This window comes from Calypte anna, chromosome 21 (assembly GCF_003957555.1).
Source record: "Calypte anna isolate BGI_N300 chromosome 21, bCalAnn1_v1.p, whole genome shotgun sequence".
Classification (NCBI taxonomy): domain Eukaryota; kingdom Metazoa; phylum Chordata; class Aves; order Apodiformes; family Trochilidae; genus Calypte; species Calypte anna.
This window is the reverse complement of record NC_044266.1, coordinates 4280999-4305860: the sequence shown is the minus strand read 5'-3', so window position 1 is coordinate 4305860 and position 24862 is coordinate 4280999. Positions and strand designations below refer to the sequence as shown.

The 24862-nt window shown below is 44.2% G+C and overlaps 1 protein-coding gene across 2 annotated transcripts; it reads left to right on the top strand.

The window, feature by feature from the left end:
* The first annotated feature begins 340 nt into the window (after positions 1-340).
* On the top strand, positions 341-24818 carry TMEM201 (transmembrane protein 201). Of its 2 annotated transcripts, none has more exons than XM_030463526.1 (11): positions 341-580; positions 5032-5152; positions 5708-5902; positions 7379-7555; positions 8148-8539; positions 9011-9214; positions 18213-18430; positions 18683-18754; positions 19511-19801; positions 20287-20418; positions 20863-24818. In XM_030463526.1, exons 1-11 carry the CDS (start codon positions 477-479, stop codon positions 20958-20960), a joined length of 2004 nt encoding a protein of 667 aa, XP_030319386.1. In that variant the 5' UTR covers positions 341-476; the 3' UTR covers positions 20961-24818. The 2 variants fall into 2 exon arrangements, with proteins under 2 accessions (XP_030319386.1, XP_030319387.1); XM_030463527.1 differs by lacking the exon at positions 341-580 and adding an exon at positions 780-858.
* Positions 24819-24862: the final 44 nt, after the last annotated feature.

Here is a 24862-nt window from a genome sequence, read left to right as displayed (position 1 = left end):
CCAGTGCTGTCAGCCTTGCCCGGTGGAGCTGGCACTTACAAGGGCTGGAAGTGCTTGTGTAACACTGAAAGTCACATTTACTTAAATAAATAAACCCAAACCAAACCAAAAAACCCCAACAATAAATAAATCGTGTTGAACTCGGCGTTAGGCCAGGCACGACGGGTCTGGCTCCCCGGAAGGGCCGGGACCCCCCCCCCCCGGGCCGCCCCCGCCGCCACGATCTCGGCCTTTACGGTGCTGACTCACGGCCCGACCGCCTCACGACTCCGGCCTTTCACGCCGCTCTCCCCGCGCCGTGAGTCACGGCCCCCGCCCCCGCCGAGGGGCGGAGCGGCAGCGAGGAGGGGAGAGGAGAGGAGCGGAGAGGAGAAAGGCGGGGGCGAGGGGGGCGGCAGGGGGGCGGTCGCGCCGCCTTTCAAAGCTCCGGCGCCGAGGTCACCGCGACGGCGGCGGCCCCGGTGTGGGGGAACGGTATGGAAGGAGCTGGGGTGCTGCTGGCCCGCTGCCCCGCCGGCGGGCTGGGCGTCACCGTCTGCGCGGCCGCCGCCGGGCTGCTGCTCTACCGCATGGCGCGGAGGTAAGGGCCGGGGCGGGGCGGGCGATGGCGGGGCCGGCGATGGCGGGGCCGAGGCGGCGGGAGGGATTCGCGCAGGGCTGCTCGGCCTGCCCGGCCTCGCCGGGAGCGGCGGCAGAGGGAACGGCATGGGCGGCGGAGGGAAGCTGGGCAGGGCTGAGGGGGGAGGCCGGGGCTCCCGGCTGGGGGCTCGGGTGGGTTTTGTCCCCGTGGTGGCATTGAGGAAGCGCGTGGTGAGGAGAAGGTCCTTGCGAATTGGCGGCGGCGAGGGAAACTCGTAGGTAAGTGGTTGGGTTACGCTGTCCCCTGGAACTGCTTCGTCCCTTTGTGTGCCTGCACCGATCGTGAAGGGCTTGCATGCTGTGGGAGCTGTGCTGAGGAACACAGCGTTTCCCTTCCTCCATGCGTGATCTGGAGGTTGGCGGGGTTACAAAAAGAGCTGAAGGCTCGGGGTTTTCCTCAGGAAAGGAGCCTTTCGCTTATTGTGTTGGTCGGTGTGGAGATGAAAGAGTGATTGCTGGGTTACAGTGGCAGAGAGCTGATGGAATAGCATCCAGGCGGGTGCAGGGCTGCAACCTGGGGAGGTGACAGAGAAGTCAAAGCTCTTGGCGACCAGAAAGTCTTTGGGTTCTTAATTGCACTGAACGTTTCTGACCTCAGAACATATTTTAAAAATGAGATCAATTGAAAAGGTTTGAAGAGCACCTAGAAAGAAGTCAGGGTACAGATGTTGTAAAAGGAGTAAATTAAACAATTTGACAGATTTTAATCTAGCAGAGTTTGAAATGGATGTAGGAATGTGTGGAACACTGTGAGACAGTGCAACAGAACAGTGAGCAGTCTGCTCATCTGCCCACTGCTTCTGGAGTAAAAGGCACTCCCAAGGGCTCCTTCTCTTAAGGTTCACTTCAAGTTTATGCTTTGAACTAGAGGCATATTTCTGCATCCATAATCATATACTTGTTTGCTTTAAAGTATTTTCTGTTTATGTAGCCATATAACTGGTCTGTGGTATATTAGCCTGTACACAAGACTTGGCATTTCTATGGCATGTTTAGGGCAGCTAAGAAGTAGTGGTAGCCTAAAGCAAATCCCAGTGAAGCAGGCAGTATTTCTTTGACCCAGCTGGGACTGACATGTCTTTTGAGGGAAGAGATTGGATTTCTTTTACTCAAGTTCATTCAAAGGTCTCTGGAATGGAAGGCATTTTTTCCCAAAGTCCTTCAAAATTGTTAGTGAGCTGTAGATATTTTCAGGACATGACCTTGATAATTCTCTGCAGCTATATATATTTGTGTTTCTCAATACTGCTTCTGTAGTACCTTAGTTAAATGAATCTTTTAAAGTCATTAAGGAGGGCATCTGATCCAAACACAGACCTGGTTATTAACAGCCTTTGCTGTTAATGTTTGCTCGATTTTCAGCATGGAAAAAAAGTGAGCATTTTTTTCATTTAGTTGAAAAGTTGTCAGAGATGCTGACATGACATAAAGAGGCACCTTTTCCAGCCTAGTGGCTGGTGTTCTCCAGATTATTAACATTTGCTACCTCCCTCAAGGTGCCATTTTATAGAAGGCAGCTTTTGAAGGGGCCAGCACAGGAGGTGGTTGTGACTGTGGGTCTGTGTCCTTGTCTGGGTCTGTGAATCTATAAAATGTGTGGACTTAAGCATGACTGTATTTATATATAAATGGGGAACAGTGGAGAGTATTGGAAGTCAGAAGGAACATGAATTCCTTCTTATGTTATTTGAGAGACAAACTAGTTGCTAAATGGTGTTTGTCACCATTTGATAGTTGAAAGCATCATGTACGTGGCAGAAAGCTTGATAGAAAAGGAGAATCTGATAGCCTCTTACAAAAGAACGTGTCATATTGTCTGAGTGGTATCAGACATTTAGGTTTTGATCTCATAACTAAATTCACTCCATGTATGTCCCCTCAGTGTTGTCTTAAGCAAAGGTCTTCTCTATACCAGCAAAACAGTTTGTTCAAACTCAGCTGTCAATGGAATCTCTCTGCAGTAATTCAATCACTTCTTGCTGCTCAGGTTTTATTTTAAAGAGTGGTTCTTTGTCCAGTGAAGCTAGTTCAGGTTTATACAGTGATGAATTATAAACTCCTTAAAGATGATTTGCCTAATGTTTTGCAAGGGATTGAGAGGATGAGTTTTGCATTGTTTCTCTTGTTGCAGAATGTCTGACTTCAGAAGCAATGTGTTCTCTAGTTTATCATTCAGCTGCTGCGTGAAGCCAGTGAAGGTATATATAGTTCCAAAGTCACTGAATCTCTATTTCAGAGTCTTTCCAAATGCAGTATTTGTTTTTGGTTTTTATTGTCCAATTACTTTAAAATTAGCACCCTAGCTACATGTTCTTTCCTGAAATTACTTTTTTTTATTTTATTTAATTTTTTTGCATCCAGGGGGTTGGGAACTTAGGGTTTTTTTTGCACCTATTTCTATGGCAACAGATTTTAGGTTCAAAAAAGGTTTATTGCTTTTTATCCTAAATAATCCAAGATATAGCAACTTCATTTGAACACATTGTGAGAATGAAGGGCTGCTATTTGGTAGCACTTCTTCAGCCTGAAGAGTGAGAAATAGAACCCTGTTTGGAAAAGATGGAAAGGTCCTAAGTATATGAAGAATTTGGTCTCTGATACTAGCAAGTTCTCAGATAGGATTCAGCATTGGCTCTTTCATTGTTTTTTAGCAAAATCTATGCTCAAGGTGCAGTGGGATTTGGATCTTGGTGGTTAACATGCTGAAGCCTACACATTATATTTCCGTAGCTTCTACACCAGTGACACCAAGATGAAACTATTGGTGAAATAGGTGTTGCTGTCCATCACTCACATGGTTGTTTTGATGTGAGCTTTGCTTGGCTTTTGGACAGTGGTAACTCCTGGATAACTTGGACTAGCAACTTAGATTTCTGACTGGTTTAAACTTTTTGTTTATTTTTTTTGCCTATCAGTTTCAGTGGTGGTATTTTTAACTTGGATCACTTACTGTTTTGAGCCTCCTTGCCAATAAAAGAAGTTGAGCAGTGAATATTCATTTCAAGAGGGTGTGGGTTTGTGCATCTATTTTGAGATGAGAATTTGTCACCCTAGTAGCTCCAGCCATTTTCTTTCAGCATCTGGTAGGGAACCCTCTGTGCACTCAGGCTTTTTAAGCTTCATTCTGGTGCTTCATTTTAAGGTTATCCTCCTCATTAGTACTTTAGCAGGGGGCTTAAGTATCATTTGAGGGGTTGGTATTTTATGAACCAAGTTTCAGGACGTGATCTGTGAAAATTGCAGTGGGGAAGAATCTTAATTATAGGCACTCAGCTATAAAGATGACAGTAGAGGGAGGCCAGCTTAACTATGGGGAGAAACTCCTGCCTGTTTGGTTGCAGGATGCCAGGCAGCATTTCTGCAGCACTCAGAAGATGTTTTGCAACAAAATATTGCGGCAGCAGAGAACATTTCCTAGAGCAGGGGGAAGCACTTAAGCTGCTGTTACTTGCTTTCCAGACCCCCAGTGAGCATCCTTGCTGAGCTGCTTTGGCTGCTGCTTGAGAAGCTTCACCAGGCATGCTGGTGAAGTTGAGCAGCAAACAGGGCTGGTAGCAGCTGGGTCCATCTGTCTGCATAGCATTGTGGGCCCCTGCCTGCACTTTGCCTCAACAGCTGCCCTCCCGTTGGAGGTGCGACCAGGACTTGTTTGGATAAACCCAAACAGATGGGCTGTGTTGCCTTGACCTGCTAGGAAGCTTCCTCCTGGGTTGTGCACAAAGTTTCAAGACAAATGCAGACCTTCAGCAGGCAGGCTCAAGGGCCAGGAGACTGAAGTTCTTTGCTCGAACATCACAGCTGTTTGATATGCTTTGTCTTTGAAAAATGTAGTAACAAGCTGAGCAGACACATCTGTAACCATGAGCCCATTTCCTAGGTCTGCTGAAGGTCTGCATATATACAAAGGGTCCAGCAGATCTGCTGCCTAAAACACAGGATTCTTGGAGAACTCGAAGAGTTCCATCAGGTGCAGTTCTTGCGGAGCATAAATTCCATTTCCAAGAATCCTGTGTTTTAGGCAGCAGCTGTGCTGGACCCTTTGTATATATTCACACTGCTGATTATGGAGAGGTCTTGCATCCCTAAAAATGCCTCTGAAAAACAGTCAAGTGGGTAAATGACAAGGTTGTTAAAGTTCTGGCATGTCTGTGGTACTGGGACAGGGAGGTACAAGCATCAGGCAGAAATTTATTTCTACTTTGGAAGTAGAGGTGGACTAGAAGTCCATCTTTTCATTGCTAAAATGACAACTCTGAGTCATACCTCTAAACATGCTGAACGGGAAGACTGATTGTTATTCCAGCCTCTCTTGCATTCCCTATTTGAAAGCCATTGCTTTCCTCTGCATCAGCTGAACTGGGTGTTGATGCCTGACATTTCCTCTCCTGACAGGAAGAAACCCACCCACGTGACAGTGAACTGCTGGTTCTGCAATCAGGACACGGTGGTGCCATACGGGAATCGAAACTGCTGGGACTGCCCCAACTGTGAACAATACAATGGGTTCCAAGAGGTACAGTGACAAATTGCTTGAATGTTGGCTGGGGAAGTGCATGACCTGAAGAACAGGAAAACCCCGCTCCTCATTTAAGATGATACAGGCCCAGGGCAGATGAATATCCAGCAGTCTAACAGCTGGCAGCTCTGTGCTGAGCACTTGATGAAGTAGGAGAGAATTCACTGTACTGGGGTGTGCTGACACAGAAGACTTCGTCTCTTGCTTCAAATGGCAAAAAGGGCTTTGATGTTTTCACCAATATGTCTTAAGAATCTCTTTATTACAATTCTTTGGGTTTGTATTTTGGATTAATTGCTTTATTTCAGGGTATTCACCAATGAAGCTTGTCTTAAGCCAAAAATCTACAACCAACTGCTTGCAGTAGGTATATAGAGCAGTGGATGAGGGAGAAGATTTGAAACATTTTGTATTTTATTACATGTGAATCCATGGAGCACGGGGCTTCTGATGAAGCTTAGGGAATGTTATTATCAACCCGAGGATACTTAACTTTGATTTTGTGATCTCATGTTAGCTTTTCTTCCTGCCTCCCTTTTTGCTTCTTGACAGAATGGAGACTACAACAAGCCCATCCCTGCTCAGTACATGGAACACCTTAATCATGTTGTGTCAGGTGCTACAACTTTCTGTGATCCTACCAAACCACAACAGTGGGTGAGCAGCCAAATTCTGCTTTGCAAGAAATGCAACAACCATCAAACCACAAAGATCAAACAGTTGGCTTCATTTTCACCAAGGGACGAGGTAAGTGTTCCTTAGGGACTGGCACCACAGGAAAATGTTTCTCAACAGCATTCCCATGCATGTATTTTCTGTGTTTAATACCATGCTGCAGCCAGGAAAGACAGGAGTGTTTCAGGGTGCTATGGAATGATGTATCCAGTAGCACTGCATGTCACTCCACTGCAGAAAAAGTTGCTGGTTAATGTTGCAAACCTACCTAACCATAGTCCAAAGCCAGAATGAATGACCTGTTTCAGGTGGACACTGGAAATTGAAGCTTTAACCCAAAACCAAGCTGGCATGTTGCTGAGATCAGTTTACAACTCCAGTACTTACCCTTGACCCAGCTGAGCTTCTAGGATCCAGTAAGCACAGCAGCCCACTAGTCACCTTGAAGCCTTAATAGATTCTGTTTTTCCTGAGGCCTTGCTTATGGTGCTCTGCTTTTGGTAGTGGAGAGAGAGAGAAATTCTGTGCAGCCTCATCATCTCTCTGGTTAGGCATTTATGCCTAGGAGGAAGAAGGGATTTTATATTTGCAGCAGTGGGATTTCCTGCTATGCAACTGCGTTGTCTTTCCATCAGTTAATATGCATGGAGGATAGGATAGTGAGGTTTCTCCTTCACAGTTTTGTGGCTCCTCAAAGCTTCGTGCAGAGAATTTAGTGTGGCATTTTTTAGCTTTCAGCCTTGGGGTTATAAGACTGATCTGCAGAGAAATGTGTTCATCCTCTGGGTTGCCTAATCCAGTCTGCTTTGTGTAATTGTAATGAGTTTAGTCAGGATGACTCCCAGGGAGTAGATTTAGATTTGAGCATACTTAATGAGAGCATCTTTGGCTGGTTCCCTTTTCTCAGCTTTATTTCTAGTCCTTGCCTCTTACCAGACTATCCACTTGCTCAAGTAATGGCAGCCTTTGTCCCCTTTTTAGGCATTTAGTGATCTGCAGTGTCTGTGCTAGTTAAGAAACATGACACCATGTTATTCATCATGGTTACTGTGTGTGTCAGTGACAGCAGTGGTGTGTCCACTGTACTGATGCTCAAAAAGGCACCTTTGGTCCTACTCACTGTCTTTCTTTGATAAGTGCCATTAATGATTTATGGAGCTTCCAGTGACAGCCTTCAAGGCTAGGACTGAATTTTGAAAGGAACTTGTTTCTCCCTTCTCTACCATGGTGTGAAGGTACAACATTTGAGGAAGTGAAGTGTAGTTTTTTCTCTCTCTTCTGTGTTGAGTTCATAAGGTCTTGATAAAGATGGCAGAACTGGGCCACAGCAGCCTTCTCTTCAAAGGCTGTTTTGTCTTTTTGGGACATGAAGGCTGAGTCAGCTGTATGCCACACTGATTGTATGGCTGGGCTCCAGCTTGGTCACTCTTCAGGCCTGTTTTCAGGCAGCAGTTTCTCTGGAGTCTGGATGCATGTGTCAGTAGAAAATACAAGTGGTGAAGAACCTGCAGTTCTCACCTACTTTTTCCTCTCTTCTTCTCTCACCAGGGCAAATATGATGAGGAGATTGAGGTGTATAAACACCACCTGGAGCAGACCTACAAGCTGTGCCGTCCATGCCAGGCTGCTGTGGAGTATTACATCAAACATCAGAATCGGCAACTCCGGGCGCTGCTGCTCAGCCACCATTTCAAACGCCGTGAGACAGACAAGACCTATACTCAGGTATGTGGGGGGGAGAGGTGAGGGAATTCAGGGGGAAGCGTGGACAACCAGGTGCTTCTGCACCTGGATTTGCTGCTAGGAAAGGAAGGCAGCAGCCTCTGACTCTTGGACTTGAGGAGCGTGGCAAAAGTTTAGAAGAGCACATGATGGTTGCCACATGATGTTAGTTGGAGGTTTTCTTCTTGCTGGTGTCATTCCGTGCAACTGCCAGAAGGTAAGCCAACTATATGAAAAGAACAAGAGTGAAAGGAAAATAGTGTACAGGCAGAAAATGAGAGGTAGGGAAGCCAATTTATGAGTACAGTGCAGGAAACTGCAGGGTACAAGGAGGGGGAAGAATTAAGAATGATGGGAACTGAATTACAGCCTTCTCCTTGCCACATTGTCCAACCTGGTCTTGGCTTCTGCTCTGCTGTCGTTCTTTGATAGTCTTCAGCATCCCATGTGGTGTCAGCCTAGTGCAGATTTACAAAGACTTGAGCAAACTGTCCAAGTAAACCATGCGGCCTGGAAGTGTTTCATAAAGCACCATTTCAAAACCTTACTAGAGCTCATTCAGCTTCTGACAAGGTGTTTCTCCCTTCTTCTGCAGAATTTGTCTTCATCCTTCTCTTCTGCTTCCGTAACCACACCAGCTCAGGTCATATTTCTGCGGTTCTTGGCCTTTCTCAGCTGTGCATTCCTGGTTCTGATGGCCTTGTATGGGTCAGGCAACCCCTTCTCAATCAGTGCAGCAGTCTCTGCCCCTGTCTCCTCTGATCCAGCATCCCTTCAGAACAGGACTGTCACCAGCTCACATGCAAACTTGGAAAATGACACTTCTGTGCCAGTGGCAGGCTGGCAGGAGCTGCTCCACCTGCTCCCAGAGAAGATGGTGGAAAACCTGAGTGCTGCATGGGCTTATGGGAAGAATCACCAGGTAGCAGTGGCTGTCCTTGGGCTGTTCACCTGCGTGTTGGCCATGTTCTTAGCTGGACGGATCAGGTGGGTGTACTCTTTTGTTTCACCTGAAGGAAAACTGCATTTGGTTGGAGTTTTTTTGCTCTGTCTTGACTCCCTACCTCACTGAATCAACATTTGCCAGAAGGGCACATGTGGTAATGGGTGGCACAGTTCTTGTTTATTTTTTTCGGTTGCCAGCCAGTATGATGGAGACAGCAGAGCTTGCTTTGGATCTCTGTCTTGATTCATTCAATTTAACCTTGAATTACACTGAATCGAAAGCTCCCTGGGCAGTTCCATAATCCTGTAGAAAATGGAACTGATCTCTTCGGGTCCCTACAGCTGCGGAAAGGTGTGCAGATGGTGTAACTGTAGTAAAAGAGAACATAACCTGCTTAGTTTGTGTACCCTCCCCACCTTTTCCCCACTTTCCCTCTTCTTCCTCGGGAACCAGGGGGTTCATTGGTATTTAAACCCTTACCTCATGTCTTCGCTTTCTTTTTGGTGTTGCAGGCTCCGGCGGATCGATGCGTTTGCTTCAGTCCTGTGGCTCATAGTGATGAGTCTGCACGTAGCTGAGAGGTACCTGAAGACAGAAACACCCAGCTGGCTTGACACAGCCAAGTTTGGCACCACCTCCTTGTGCTGCTTGGTGGGCTTCACTGCAGCAGTGGCAACACGGAAGTCATCGGGCCATCGGAGATACCGGCCCCGAAGGTCAGAGCCAGAGCAGTGACCCTGGGGGAAGGATGAAAAAGCCTTGTGCACTCTTTGTGACTGGTGCTTCTCTCTCCTCTCTATTTTCTCTTCCTCTGTTTATTTTTTTTTTTTTCTTTTTTTTTTTTTATATTAGATAAGCAGTGAAGATCTTCCATATATATACTTTTTTTTTTACTTTTTTTTTTTTTTTCCCCATCATTGCTTCCCACTGTGCTAGCTGTTTGGAGCATTTCCACTGCTGTTGCTAGCTAAGGAAGCTACTCCTGCTGCCTCCATTTTCCCTTCCTCCTGAATCGTACTTTAGCCCCAAAGCCAGTTCTTCCAGCAGCTGCTTCACAAACTGCTCCATAAATGCAGCCACCTCCTCCCCATTCTGCTCCTCCAGCCAAAATTGATTCTGGCTTCTGTCCTTCTGGTTCTTCTAACTGCCTGTCCACCCTTAGCCTGTCACAGAGGAATCCTCTGCCTTGATGCTTCATGGGGCCCAGGCCACCTTCAGTTTTCTAATGGTGCTGGTCATTTTAATTTTGAACTGATGGGAACTTGCCTCTGGATTCTGAGTCCTCATAATGTGTGCTGTAGTAACACTGCATGGTGTACAGGCATGCAAAGAGGGGACACAAATAATCCATAACCTGGTTCTTCTTGCCTTCCACTGTGTAGCATCACTTACCTGTATGCTCTCTCTCACCCTGCCCTTCTATGACTCTCATTTTAAATGGTGAGTCATCCTTCAGTGCTTTTGAATACAACTTCAGTAATATATTTAAAAGGGTGCTCTAAAAGGTTATGTAGCTCAGGGTATCTTGATTGAATATCTGAAAGTATGCAACTGTTTTAGGCTCAATTTTCAAATCTAGCAGTGGCTGTTGATTTCTGTGCTGGTTTTCTTGGATTTTTTACCCACCCACCCTCATCATTCTCCAAGGAACATCTGCGTGAAAACACAACTGGATAAAAATATGTATGTGCCTCCACTCCTGTGGCCTTAAAAAGAGAATTAGGGGACTAGCAACCACATACTACTATGGCATATGATCAGCTTTCGTGATACATCACTCCTTACTCAGTCTATGTTTTCTGTGTCATTGAGTACACAGTGTAGGAGGAGGTGCTCTAGGAAGGGGTGGGAGTCTCTGCTGTGGGACTGCATGGCAATAGGATGAATTTTTCTCGTTACTTGGAGGGATTCCTTTTTCAAGTCTGGCACTGGTGCCAGAAAGTGGTCTGGAACTTGGGACTTTGAGTTGCATGTTTCCACTGCAAGCTGGATCTTAACTGTAGGCAGGAGGGTGCTTGGGGTTTTTATAGAATTAACTTGTTGGGCCCTCTTAGGATAAGTAATCTAATTACCCTGCACTGTTTTTTGCAAGGCTCTCCACTGAGTTTCTCATCCGGATTTGGCTGTTTCAAGAGGAAGTAACATTGTTACAGGAGATGCTCTATTTTCTTCTGGTCAGAATAGCATAGTGATTCTTGCCACACTAATAGGCTGATATAAATTAATTGGCTGCCTTGATCTTCCTAAGTATAAACTCTAAAATAATCAGAATGGAGATCTCCCTATGAAGTATCTGCATCTCCTGCTGAAAGGTCCAGGCACTACTGGATGCTGGGAATATTATAGAAGTTTATTTAAAGGAGGAAAAGATATTTCATAGCTTTTCATACATCCTGTTCTTCAAATTGGCATTCATTGCAAAAACAGATTGCACTAACAAAGGCTTGGTAGAGATTTGTTAATTATAAACCAAATTGATCGTGTCATGGGAAGGTACAGCTTCTGTTTGAAGGCCCATGGGCCTGTAACTTAATGACTGGTGTGGGCAGGGGACACACAAACCTGCCTCCTATATCTGCTCTCCACTGGAACTTTGGTGCCTTCAGAGAACTGCAATATCCACCTCCAAGCAAATGGAACACCTTTCTCCATTCTGGTGCTTGGGGATGATGATTCTCTGATGTTTGTCCACTAAAGGAATCCAGCATCTGCAAAGTCTGGTTCCACTCTTCCATGTTCCCATCATTCATCAATTCTGACCCTAAAGATCTGTCTTCCAGCTCACAGTCAGATTATTTCTTGTTCCAGCCTCAGACTTCTAAGATGCTAAATAAGACCCATTATGTCCCATTTTCCACTAGGACAGGTTTTTATAATTTAGACAATTGTTTCAAGAAGCCACATGGCTTCATCAAAAGAGGAAAAAAAGCCATCAGATGTATGCAGGGTCCTCAGTGCTGGGTTAGACTTCCACAGTCACAGCTCTGCTCTCAAGTACATCCAAGTGATGGGAGGAGTCTCATGTTTAGAAGGATATGTAGAGACCTTGAGGAGGAGGAGTGAGAGCAGCTGACAAACATTTAAAATATGTGGGGCTGGTCATGCTTTATGTCATGCATGATTTTAGAAATGACAATGCTGACAATACCCTTTTTTAAGTAAGAAAAAAAATAATCTGTCCAAAGTTCCTTGCCCCATAGCAAGGAAACTTTAACTGGCAGCCTCTAAAGGTGCTTGTGAGCCTTTTGAGATCCTTTGCTTTCAGGAGCTGAAAGTTTTAAGCTATATTAAGTTTCACTTTGCCCTGTTCTATGTGGCCTTCTTTCTCTTCTGAGCTGCTGTTTTCTTCCCTTCTTTCTAATAGCATTTTTAAAATTCTTTCAATTTTAGCATGCCCTATCTTTGACCTCCCTGGGGTCTGGTGCCTTTTGTGATGTTTGGCCGTTCAGTGTTATGTTGCTTTCCTGTATCTGATCTTTTATTCTCTTTTTTTTTTTTTCATGTGCAGTACTGTTGTGGGATGGGGAGGGTACATGCTAGGTATCAGGAATGAGCAGTTGGTAGAACTGTGGGAAGGAGTGGGGTTTACACTGTGAAGCCTGAGTAATACTGTGAAGAAATATTTTAGCTCTGTTTGCACAGCAAGTGCAAATCTATACCAGATGGGTTTAAAATCTTTTCATCTGGGAGGTACATTAACTGCAGTTGATGTGCAAGCAAGAATCCATTTGTCTTCACTTTATGCAGATTAATCCAAATGAAATACATTTACAAGCTGCACTGATTTTATATGCCAGAAGACCAGAAATCTGTTTTGTTTTATGGACAAGCTGTACAACTGAAGCCCTGGTCCCTGTGGTGCTTTGTCCATGGGCTGTAATTGAAGAACTTTTGTACTCATAACTGGAAACATTTCAGAGGCAAAACAAAATATCAAAACACAAACAGAAGTGTGTTTCAGTTTTAATGCCAAAGAATCTTTTGTCTTTGCTCAGGTGTCAGCTTATGTTCCTACTTCTTGATGCATCAGCATGTCTGTGCTGCTGCTTCTAAAAAAGACCAAAAAATGTGAAAGCCTCCAAACCAAATTTGTAGCAACTGTATTTTTGGTCTTCTGGGACTTTGATGCAGACAGTCTCCTCTTCTTATGCTTTTCTCACCTGCTTTGTCTCACATATTCTTTTGCTGATGGTAAAGGATGACTGATCTTTTGGAGGATAGAGAAGGTGTTTTTTTCAGAGGTGTTCTAATTTATAAACTGCTAGCATTCAATCTGTCCAAATTGTTTCTCCTTTGACAATTAGGTCTGAAAAAGATTGGTCATAAATTACCAGTATTTTACTGTTGACTGTTTCTGAAGGAAAAAAGAAAAAAAGAGCTGAAGCACCACTGCATTCACTAAGACTGTTTGTGTATTATCTGATTTCAGTGCCAAACAAACTGTTCTAAACACTCTACCATGCTATAGGTTGTGTACAGAAGGTGCTTTACCAACTTTGCATTTTTTACTTGAGGTTCAGTTAGGAAATAGCTCTTAGCTGTGCCATCTCACTCTGCCTGCTTGCTTCCTCTCCAGTGGGCCCAGCAGAAGGAAACGTGTGCTTCCAGCTCAGGTATTTTGGTGCAAGTCCAACATCTGAGCACAGTACCACACACCATCCTTGTGGAGCTGAGGTGCTATTTTGTGTGAATCATTTCCTTCTGCTAAGGGGAGTAATAGCTAACAAAGGGCTAGTAATTTACTAACACCTCTGACACAAAAATAATCCAGAACCACTTGATCAGTGCTTTGTGCTTGTTGTTTTCTCTTAGTTGTACTCTTATTTCTATCCACAGAGGAACTTATGGTAGGTAACTTGTGCTCACCTGATGCTTTGTTGCCTGACGATTCTCTTGGCCATGCAGGCCAGAGCATGCAAACAGTTTTGAAGGATTTTAGCCAAAAGCCTCTGATTTCAGGTGCTGGTTTTTTTTCCACTGGCCATGTGCTGGTGTCTGGACCAGAGGATGGTACCAGAGAATGGAGTGATGTGGTGAGGGATTGTTAGTGGGTTTGTATGTCACTTGAAATAAAACCTGCTCCAGCCCAAAGTGGATGATGACTCTGGTCTTTCCTCTCACAGTGGCCATGGCTTATCTGCCAACTCAAAAGCACCTTGTGCCCTGCTCAGCAGAGTTGGGTGTACAAAGGGGCCAGTGTGGGTTCATTAAGTGCCTTTCCCTGGATGAGATTTTTTACAACACTGTTGATCTGCTTCAGTGGAACTGACACAGCTTCAAGAGGAACAGCAGTGCCTGTACATCTGCCAGTGCTTCTGTCCTTTACCTGCCACCAGTGAGTGTTGGCTGAGCATACCTGGCTACTTGGGCTGCACTCTAAAATTTCTGAGCAGCTCTGCAGACTATGGGAGAGTTGAAGGAGAACCCAGAGCTAGCAACCACATAAGCATTTCTGCTGCTGCTACTTCTGATCTTCCTGAAAACCTTACTGACATCAGTGCATGCAATCTGACCCCTTTGTGATTCTTTACAATTCTAAATACACTATATTTATGTCCCATTCTTTCTATTAACTCATCCTTTCCTACATCCATGCTTTGCATGCCCTAGTGAACTGAGCTTGGGTGTTTCAAAGAGTGAGGACAGGAGGGCAGTATAACAATCAAGTAGTAGTGTTTTATTTTGGCTTTTTTTTTCAAGTACTCTGAAATGATGTGACACTAATAATCATGTTTAGGTACTATAGAAAGTACATCTTGATGTATTGTGGACAAGTTATTTATACTTTTAAAAATAGTGTCATTAGTAACCAGACAATTGCTCCTGAGTGACTCCACTCGTGAAAACAGGGAGCTGTGGTGTATGGCTTTGCTTCAGTTTTTAGAGGTGCTGTTGACATTGTGTGTTGTCACATATAACCTGCCTGTCTGTGCTAGGTGTGCTGTCACCTGCAGGTCTACTTAGGGCCTCTCTGAACCAGAGCAGATGCTCTCTTGTGAAAGGGGCAGTACTCAGTCCTGAAGTGTTCCTCGTGTCATCCCCTGTAAAGCCTCATTTGGGACCAAAGCTGTTAAGTCCCCAGGCAGGAAAAGTCAAGAGGTTCTCTGTCATGGCCAACAAGTCTGGATTTAGGTAGATGTGGGATGTGCATGTACACACATCCCTCTACCTTTGTGCCACCAGCTAGGAGGAAAGGCAGAGTTGATACCAAACATCTGTCTGTACTCTAGAAGGTATTAGTGCAGGGCCTGGCAGCTGGAGCATTTTCAGCTCTAATTCAGCCCTCCTTTTTCATCCAAAATAGGGCAACATATAGGAGAATTCTTAGTCTTGGCAGCTAAAGTTTCTAGCTCTCAGCGTCACCTATCAGAATCTTTGTGTCTGAGACTTTTAAGCATTGTTCTCCCCTCTCCCTGTGCCTGTTTTTTAGTTATTGTATTGCTCTTTGCTCCTGATGCTGTCAGCTTGACCCAAGGCACAGGTTGTGGCAGTGGCCGATGCAATGCAGCAGACCAGACAAGTGACTGCAGGTCAGCTCACAGAAACCTGCTCATCTCCCAGCCAGCAGTGAAGCAAAAGTGAGCTGCTGCTCCTCCTGCTGCAGTCTGGGCAGCAGCACCCACAGGAGAAAATGGTGCTCTTATACCTGGGTAAATCCTAAGTAAATTATGATGGGACCCAAAGTCCGGAGGAAACTCACAACTGACAATTACCTGATGGTAAGAGAGGGTCCATCTCACAGCCCTGTAGTCTGACCTGACCCATGCTCCCCCATGGTTCTCTCTGTCCCAGAGGTGATTCAGCATCTCTGGGTAAAATGTGAATTAAAAAGGCACGCCCATGTGGTGGTGTCTTTGGATAAGAGCAAGGTATTGAGACAGAGGAGGGGAGGCTCTGCTGGCAGGAGGTGTTTCTTCAGGACAGTGTACAGTCCCATAGCATGTAACATTCTTCATTAACCTTCTATTTATTTATTTTTAAAGTATCTTTGTAGCAGAGTTGTGCCCAACTGTCTAGCAATCATTGTAAACACTAATTAAGATACCTAATTTTTGATGTTCACAATATGAAGTTCTGAAATAAACGGCTTCCGGGCCCTGACTTTTTCCACAAACTAACTGACTCCAGAGCCTTTTTTGGTTTTTTTCCTTTTTTTGGTTACTTTTTCACTGTTACCTGACCTAGTATTATCACAAAAAACTTGGAGCAATGCAGTAGTGTGAGAGCAGAGACACAGCTGCATTGCTCCATTCCAGTGATGTGGCTGCTTCTTGGCTCCCTGCCTTGCGATCCTCTTGATCTCCTCACCTTTTTTCATTTGCTTCTGAAAGAATTTTTAGTTTAGCTGGCCATTCTCAGCCCTGAAGTGCATTCCCATGGCAATACCCTTGCTTTTTAGCACCATCTAGTCCTCTTGACAGTGGCAAACACTACAGTGAAGAGCACGTAGAAAAAGAGAGAGTTTTGCACATGTTGCAGGAATTTACTTTGTTCAGAGCAGATCAATATCTAAGCCATTCTTTGGTCAGCATCCAAGCCTAAGGCATTAATATGCTATGCTTAAAATTCTTCAGCTCTTCTTTGCTTAGCAGAAAAATTCCTTTTCTGGATGGTGCAAGAGAAATGATTCATCAGTTGCCCAAAGGATCTGACTGCTCTAACTTGGTGAGGTTGAGAAGAAGTGGAGATGTTGAGCAGCAGAGCTCATGAAAACCCCACTGAAAAAAGGGCAAGCCCAGGAAAGAGGCTGAGGTTATCAGTGACAAATGATGGTAGCATTTTCCAGCCCAAAATAAGCCAAAACCCAATAAGCCAGATAAGCTGTTTTCCAGTTGGCTGATGCTGGCTCCTTTAGCCTGAAGACCCAAAAGGAGCACAGGAGAAAGAGCTCTGTCATTCCCAGCCAGTGCTCTTATTTGGCCCTCCACAGTCATGGCACAGTGAGTGGGAGGCATCACTCTTTCTGATGTGATTCATACCATAGTCCTGAGCTGCACTTTTAATTTCCTTTCCCATTCCTTTTCTCTTACAAAGCTGAGATGGACACCTACACCTGCTCTTTACCTCTGTATGTGTGGTGGGCCAAGTGCTTGTGCACTAAAGGACTCTGCACGTTTGTGAAGCATGACACCCTTCCCAGGTCCTCTGGAACCTGAAGAGGTTGGGCAGTTTCTGCTGCAAGACTGATGAGTTCCTTGCTGCTGTTAAAGGCATGTCCTGCTTGCAAGCACCAGGAAGCTGGCTGACTCAGAGGTTGTGCAGCCTGATTGAGCTGGTCGGGAGTGCTGATGGCTGCCTCGTACTAGCAGATAAGTAGTTTTGAAAGGTATTTTAAATTTGTAATCTTAACTCTAGGCTGCTTCTTCTGGACATGCTAGCACTGCATAATGTTGCTGCACCACCTCTTTAATTTCCAAGAGAAAATGGCATGTGCATTAATCACACTGCAGCACAAGACTGACATACCTGTATTCCTTCACACTAATTTACTACTGGCTTTCTTTTGGCTGAAGAAAAGCCAAGTTGCTGCTCTCATCTGTCTCAGTGTTCTCATCAGAAGTGAGATTAAATCTCCAAGTGTTGCAGCTTAATTCTATGCTGCAAAGCCTGATATCTCAATTTGAAAATATATATACTTTCTACTTTGTTAGTACTTCATCATGACTTACTTGACAAGTGTACTGCAAAAATCTTTCAGGATATTCTTGAGAGATCTTGTTCATATTCTAGACTTTATATTGTGTATTTTATTTGATTGTTTAAAATAATACTGGGTTTACTCTACATTGAGAAATTCTTGAACTGTTCATTTTGATAGTATGAGGACACAGTGAGACTCCAAAGCTGACTCCTCATTTTTCATGCAAAGTAGTCAACTAAGATCAGTAAATGATTGCAAGGAGGAATAGGGAGAAGGTAAAAATAGGAGTAAATTTTTGACAGATTATTCAGCTTAGGTTGATATTTAAATTTTAAAACTGCTGCAAAGGTAGGATATCAGCAATTAATTGCATAGTTTATTTGCCTGTGGTAGCTGGGTATGAAATTCTGTGGCACTGCTAGCTGCAAAAACTGGTTAAGAGAGAAATTCCTCTCATGCAGTTATTTTTCCAGTGGAATAGGAGTGATTTTATCTGTCTGTTATTTATTTTTAAGTCTTCGGTACTTAAAAAGCAAGCTAACTGGCACAGGTGCCCTTAGTATGTTTTGTCTGTTCTCTAATCTTGTGTTCTCAAGTTGGACACCTCTTCTGCAGCTCTTGTCTTGGAAAGAACCCAGAAATAATACTATTGCTATTATTGTTGCCAATTTAGACTATTTCCCAGGCATTGTAATACAGGTTGGGTTTTTATGCACTAAAAGCAATACACTTCTTGGAGTGCGTGCTTCAGGACCACAGTTACCTCTGAATAGCTATGCTGGTACACTTTTGTGGCTCATTACCATATGCAAAGAAAGGAAAAATTAATGGGTTTAGGGATCAGTGTAGGATTTGAAAACTGAGGATTGTGCCTCTGTTCTGTCACAGGATTTTTGTGACCCTCAACAGGTCACTTAACTCCTGTAAACTCCTAAGCATTCTGCATCTTGCACTCCTGCACTGAAAAATTAGCACAAAGCACAAAGCCAGTGTTAATGCCAAAAGTGCAGCTGAGGGAGGGAGTTACTGGAATGTACAATATGCTAAATGTCTGTCATGCATGTCATTTGCAGGTACCTCTCTGGGGATTCGATCAGTCTCTTTCCCAACGGCACTGGGACTTCCTTCCCATCCTCTGCTACATCTGTCTTTGTCCCAACGCCACCCAGTATTGTCCACCTGACAAACCAACAGCTTCTCAGATCCCCACGCAGAACTTCTTCTTCCTCCCTTCCTGGTCGTCTCAACAGGGCACTCTCCCTGGGCACCATCCCCTCCTTGGCCAGAGCAGGTAAGTGTCTGAAACTTTCAGTAGAGTGGTACAATGCTTCTGAAGGGAATGGGTTGGGACATACCCACATTTGGTTATCCTGTGGAATGATTGCTGCTCTTGCGGCACAGAGGAGTATCCAGCACTGGTGATTTAATTTATGGCACTAAGAAGTTTCTCAGTGAACCACTGCCATCTGGGACAAACAGGTAGTCTCAGTGAGTGCTTGGCTGCTGTGGGTTTGCCAAAACTGTTTCATTCTTGGTTTTTTAGATTCTGGCTACTTGTTCAGTGGAAGTCGACCAGCCTCACAGTCATCTCAGTCCAAGGAATCTCCAGCATCAGGTAATACTCTGTGCCTTCCACAGCAGCAGTCTTTGCAGGATTTGCAGTGCGTGGGTTGAAATGCGTGATCCAAGTTTCTTTCCTCCCTGCTCACATCCCAGTGAAAAATTTCATTGTTAGAAATGCTGCAGAAGGTTCATTGGATAAAAGTGCTGGATGTGTTGGGTGCCCTTCTCCATGAAATCAGTGAGACGAAGCAAAATTTCCTTCTCTGCTCTGAAGTTTTCATAGTTACTTCAGTTTGTTCCTAGGGCAGCTCTTTTGTTTCAGTTTCCCAGCCCAAGGAATTACTAATTTGAATACCCTGGCTGCTCTGCCCTTTTGCTTCCTTAGTGACCTGTCTGTTGCCCTCCTGACTCCAAATGGATCCTTCGGCTGTTTGTGCTGCTGAAGTGTTTGCTGCTGGAAATGCAGTTCCAGCCTGGGATTATGCCACTGTGCAAATCTCCCTTCATACTGATATCTCAACAGCCTTTAAAGGACATGCCAGAAGGGTTAATTTAGCTGCAGAAGAGCATGTGTAATGCAGTATCTGCTGAATGGACACAACTGAGAAAGCTCACCCAGCTCCTGTTAAACCCATATCCAGTCTAAGTCATTCCTGAGTGTACCGAAGTCCATGTGGAAAGGGTTTTAGTACAAGATCCGATGAACATTTGCAACTCCCTTTTCTTCTAGAATTGTTAAAGAAAACTGTGCCTTTTTTATTGGGTTTAGAATCTCAGTATTTCCTCTTTGGGGATGTTTCCATTGCAGAACACTTCTCCCTGCTGTCCAGCAGCTGTGCTCCCTCCCGTATCCCCTCTCCAGCACCGTCCGTAGCCGGCTCTGTGACTTCCAGCTCAGGTTCCTTGCGGTACCGCCGGCCACTCATCAGCCCTGCCCGCCTGAACCTGAAAGGACAGAAACTGCTGCTTTTTCCATCTCAGAATGAAGCTCTGCTCACCCCAACTAGTTCAGAGGAGCACACCCACTCAGACAGCAACATCTTTGCCACCGAGTTGTCTTCCTTTCCAAAGAAGAACCTCGGCGAGCGGGGAATGCACGGTATGCTGGCAGCCTGCTGCACACCTGGAAAAACATTTGTAGGAAGGAATTGGCTTGCAAGCAAAGTCATGCATCATCTAGGCCACACAATAGGTGGGAAGCCTACAGGGAAAACCCAAGTGGTGCTGACTGTGAGGCTACCAAAGCTCCCTTAAGCATCTACTGACCTGGAGAACCTGCCTTTGAAAAAAGATGTCCTTTGCTTGCTTAGCGGTGCCCTTGTTTGGATAACTCCTCTAACCCTGGATGTTAACCACAATTCTATGATTCTGTGTGGTAATGCAGATATGGACAATGCATGAGACAAACATGCAGGCAACTTCTGCTGCACAGCAGTGAAATTTCCCTTTTGGTTCCAGTTCCTGTCCTCAGTCCTTCCATGATTTTACCAGACAACCATTCATTACTCATGTCCAGCTTTAACTTCTACTGCTTTTGGCTTCCACTGGTGCCTTCTAAATTTCCATATCTTTTTCTCCTTGCAGATATGAGATCTGCTGTGGAAGGAGGGAGCATTTGCAGTGAAAATTCCATTAAAAAGGAGGATCATTCATCACACTCATCTACCTGTCTCGTTGACACAACTACCAAAGGGGAAGAATTGGCAAGCTGGCGAGGTAGGTGCAAGTCATGCAAGTGTTTCATTTATGTGTGAACATTTCTTTGAGAGTAACTGAGATCTCTGCTGTCCTGTGATAGTGATTTGATCTTGAGATCAAATAAGCAGTGGCGAAATGGAGCTTCTGCCTACTAAGCTAAGATCCTAATAAAGCTATTCCTTTTCTTTGGACTGTCTGAATAATATTGGCAGAGTGCTAAACTGAGACAGAAGGAAGGGGGTGGAGATGCAGGTGTTGAGAAGAGCAATGAGATGAAAATAGGACCAAAGAGCAGTAGAATTTTTCCTGACAGGAAAGAGAGCTTGAGCAATTTCTGCTCATGGTGAAAACATAGGCCAAAGAGAGAGAAAGACCACAACATGTGTTCACTGCTATTTATCTCATCAGTTCTTTAATATCTTTTTCTACTCTTCCTTTTTTATTTTGTGTTGAACTATGAAGGTCATTTTGGTAATTCTGCTCTTCGAGGTCTGCTGGCTGTGAGCCTGACTCTCAATGCCATCTTCACATCAGCCTATGTCTACCGGAGCCTGCGCTGATTTGTGCCAACACTTCCTTTCTTTCTGGTTCTACCTGCTTCTGAGGAGACAAGAAGAATTCAACCACAGGTCCATGTCCAGAGTTCATGCCGTTGGTGCATGCTGTTTTTTTTAAAGAGCTACTGTGTGCTCAACTTGTCATGGCAAGGAACCCAGGTAGCTGCTGCCATCACTTCCAGGTAGAACGTATTACAGGATTGTCCCTTGGAGGTGGCAGGCAGAATTCCCAGAAAGTTCCATTTCAATTCAAGAGGCCAGTCAAATGGCCCATGCACTTTTTCACAAAGGAACTGACCAGAGACACAGGCCTGAAAATGTTTAAGCTACGTTTTTAAGAACTTATCCCCACATCTTCTTTCTGACATAACCTCGTGCTGATGGTGCTGGTAAAATGAGGAGAAGTAGAACAAATGAGCTGGAGAAGAGAGGTGGCTTAGTAGCTGGTGCTGGGCTTTGGCTACTGTAACAACATTCCCAGCCTCTTTGCCTAGTGATTCCTCTTCTTTCTTTCCTTTGGCACTCTCCTCTATATTATCAGTACATTTTCTTAAGTTGCCTTAAGCTTGCTTAAGCATATGGATGACCTTGGCTGGTTTGTCATATTCTTGCATCTTGTATCTCTCTGTGCTTCTACTTGGGCTGCGCCCTGAGGGTGCTGTCACCAGCTGGCATTTGGTCATACTGGTTCTCAGAAACTGCTGTTTATACATACCCCAGCAGCACTGTTGGTGTAGGTATGCACACACCCCAGATAGACATCCTTTTGTAGTTTGCATTAGAAAGAGAAAGCCTGTGCTTTGCTTTACCCAAGAGACATTAATTCTTTACAATTAATTCTGTAATAAGAAAGGATCCCTGCATGATTTGCACCACAGTCAAAAGGCTTCAGCTCACAACTCTGACCACTGTTTTTTTTTCACTGAAGCAGCAAGTGACATAGCTTGTTCTTGCTCAAAATTGCACAAATCTATTCTGTTAGAAGATATATAAGGAGCTGTCTGATTGTATACATTTATCCAGAAACCCGATGCCTCAGTCTGGTACTGGGATTTGCTAAGTAACCAATTAAGGTATTTCTTAATTAGTTAAATGCCAAGGTGGTCTCAGTGAGAAATGCTAAAATTGCTTCTGGACAATTCAGCCTTCTGGATAGATTCTTCTTTTCTAGTCCAATGGAGAAGTAGCCCTAGATTTTCAAAAGTAGTTTATAATTTGGGCACTTCTGCTTTTGACTGAGTCGTCAGCATCACTTAGAGTTCAGGGGTCATTTAAGAGAAATGTGCTGAATACTCTTTTAGTATGAAAGAACCCCCTTGATTTTTATGTTTTGATTCTTAAATCCCAAGTCCAGAGAGAAGATTTACCACTGTGTTGAGGTTACCTGGTGAAATGAGAGCCACCTGACATTAGCTATGTATTTCCTGACTAGTAAGAGGACTGACTAATAAGAGTTTTCCTATTGTCTCTTCCTTTGGGTCGTTACCCCAAACTTCCTTTCTCTTTCCTCTCCCTCACCCCACTGTCAATGTTATGCTTAGTGTGTCTTTCCCCCCTTTTAGTTCTGCTGCTGCTCCCTCTGTTGTACTCTTGCATGTGCACAGAAGCAAAGTGTCTCTCTGCACTGAACCTGAAATCACACCTCAGAGTGATGATCACCCTTCCTTTCAGACAGACTCTGCCCACTCCTGCTGACTGGGGTGGCTGTGGAGAAGTCATCCCTGACTCTGCAGTTTGAGTGTTGGTAAAGATACAGAGCCTAAATCCAGGAGAGAGACCTGCAGCAGAGACATGTGCTGCAGCTTGGTGATTAATTCTTTTTGTAACTTGCATGAATTGCTCCTCATAGCCAAACGTGATCTGTAACCTTGTGTTAAGGGATTTTTGTCCCTTTTATATAAACTTCTGCATGCTCGCTTGAGCATGTATAGACACACTAGGCCAGCTTACAAGCTTCTGTCCAGACCTTTGCTCTTTGAGTTTGATGATTTCCAGGTGCAGTGTGATGTCCCATTCATGGATCCTTGTCCTGACTTCCAGCATACCTAGGGGCCTTCTATGCAGAGACAAGACTGCCAGACAATATTGTGGGTTTCCTTGTCTTTGTTATGCCAACAGATGTGCACTGTGACTTCATGTGTACAAACTTTCCACTTTCACCTCCCAGTCTGCCCTGAATTTTACCATTCTCCCTCACGTGAAGTACAAGTTGGTCTCTGTCTCTACCAGATTGCACTACAAAGTTTCACCTCCTTTCCAGCAACCAAGGAGCTGCAGCCCCTCAACACACCTCTTTTGCTTATACTGACTTCAGCCTGTCCCTGCAATTCTAAATCTGCTTACTGAAACTGTTCTTTGAAGAGTATTTGGTGACCTTGTCCAAAACAATATAAGACTTTGGATTTTATTGCTGAAGAGGGAAGACAATGAACTTTTTCATTCTGGTGCTAGAACATTCTCCAGTGGTGCTTTCACAGTTTTAAAGCCTTTGCTTGAAAAGTACACACGAGTATAAGTGTGTGTGTGTGTGTCTGTGTGTGTGCAAATGTGTGCAAATGTGTGCAAATGTGCAACCATATGTATAAAAACATTTGGAGTGTTTGTTCATTTCAAAAGGTCTGATCCCATGTTTGTCTTTATATTGTTGGCCTTAATCTAGCTCTTAGATACTGTGTCTATGTTGCTGCTGTTTTCTATATGAAGCTGGGTAGGAGGAAGAAAGAGTATCTGGTCCCCCTGTAGAAATCTTTGTTACTGATGATGTTAATTCAGGGGTGAACTTTTATTTTTCTAATATTTTTCCTACTGTAAAAACTGTTGGAATGTATGGAATGGAGAAGATCTTTACAAAGTGGTCTGATAAAGGTTTGACCATTACTTTAATGATACCAACAATTAATGATCAGCTGGGATATAAATGAGCTCTATTTCCAGACTTTTTCCATTACATACCTTCATTTGAAAATGTCCAGGTACTTTTTCTTTGGATAGGGGCTTGTTCTGAGACGTTGCAGAGACTTTTGATGATTTTGCTGATCCAAATTAGGATGAAGCTGGATTCTAGAGTGTGGTTCCAGTTCTGCAGTCTGGGTATTTTGGCAGATACAACTGTTGGCAGGTATCTATTTGATGTAATAGAGAACCAGTAGAGTGAGTTGCTGATTTCTGAAGTTCATCATATCTTTTTACACAAAATCTTAGACATGAAATTGGTCACTGTGGCAATGTGGGGAAAAAAATTATTGCTGGCATATGTAGGCCAGATTCACTGAATTTTAGGCTGTCTGCTCAAGCAACCAATTTGGCCTGTGAATGTTTAATTCCTACTGCCTGTTCTTGGGTGATAGGAACATCTGTAAAACACTGCTGAACTGGTGTGGTACCTTAAAACAGGGCAGCTGGAATCAAGGGCTTGTGTTGCCTGTGGATGCTGCTATATTTTTTCTTCCAGTCACCATTCCTGGAAATAATTATTGTCCTAACCTCTCTCACAGACATTTATTAGAAGGCTAAAAAGGGCCTATTTGGCCAATACTACTTGCTTTTAATTTCAATATACATTGCATCCGGAAATTATCATCACTGTCCTGTGGTGGGAGTAAGGGACAGGGTACTTTTGGATGGAGTGGGTATCTAGATAGGATGAGGAGGACAATTTTGATTCCTAAACTTTATTTCCTGTGAAAAAAATACTTGTATGTCATATGTGTATACCTGTTTGGGGAGCTCTAACACTGTACAGTTTAGTTAAATGCGCTCCAAGGGAGGAGGAGCAGTTCCTCAGAGGTTTTTAGTTCATGCTTTGTGTTTAAAGAGGAATATTTTTCTTTAAAAAATAAAAATGGATAAGTTTTCACCTTAGTGTGATTCTGTTTCTTGGGAAGGTTGGGAATATTTTGGAGGAA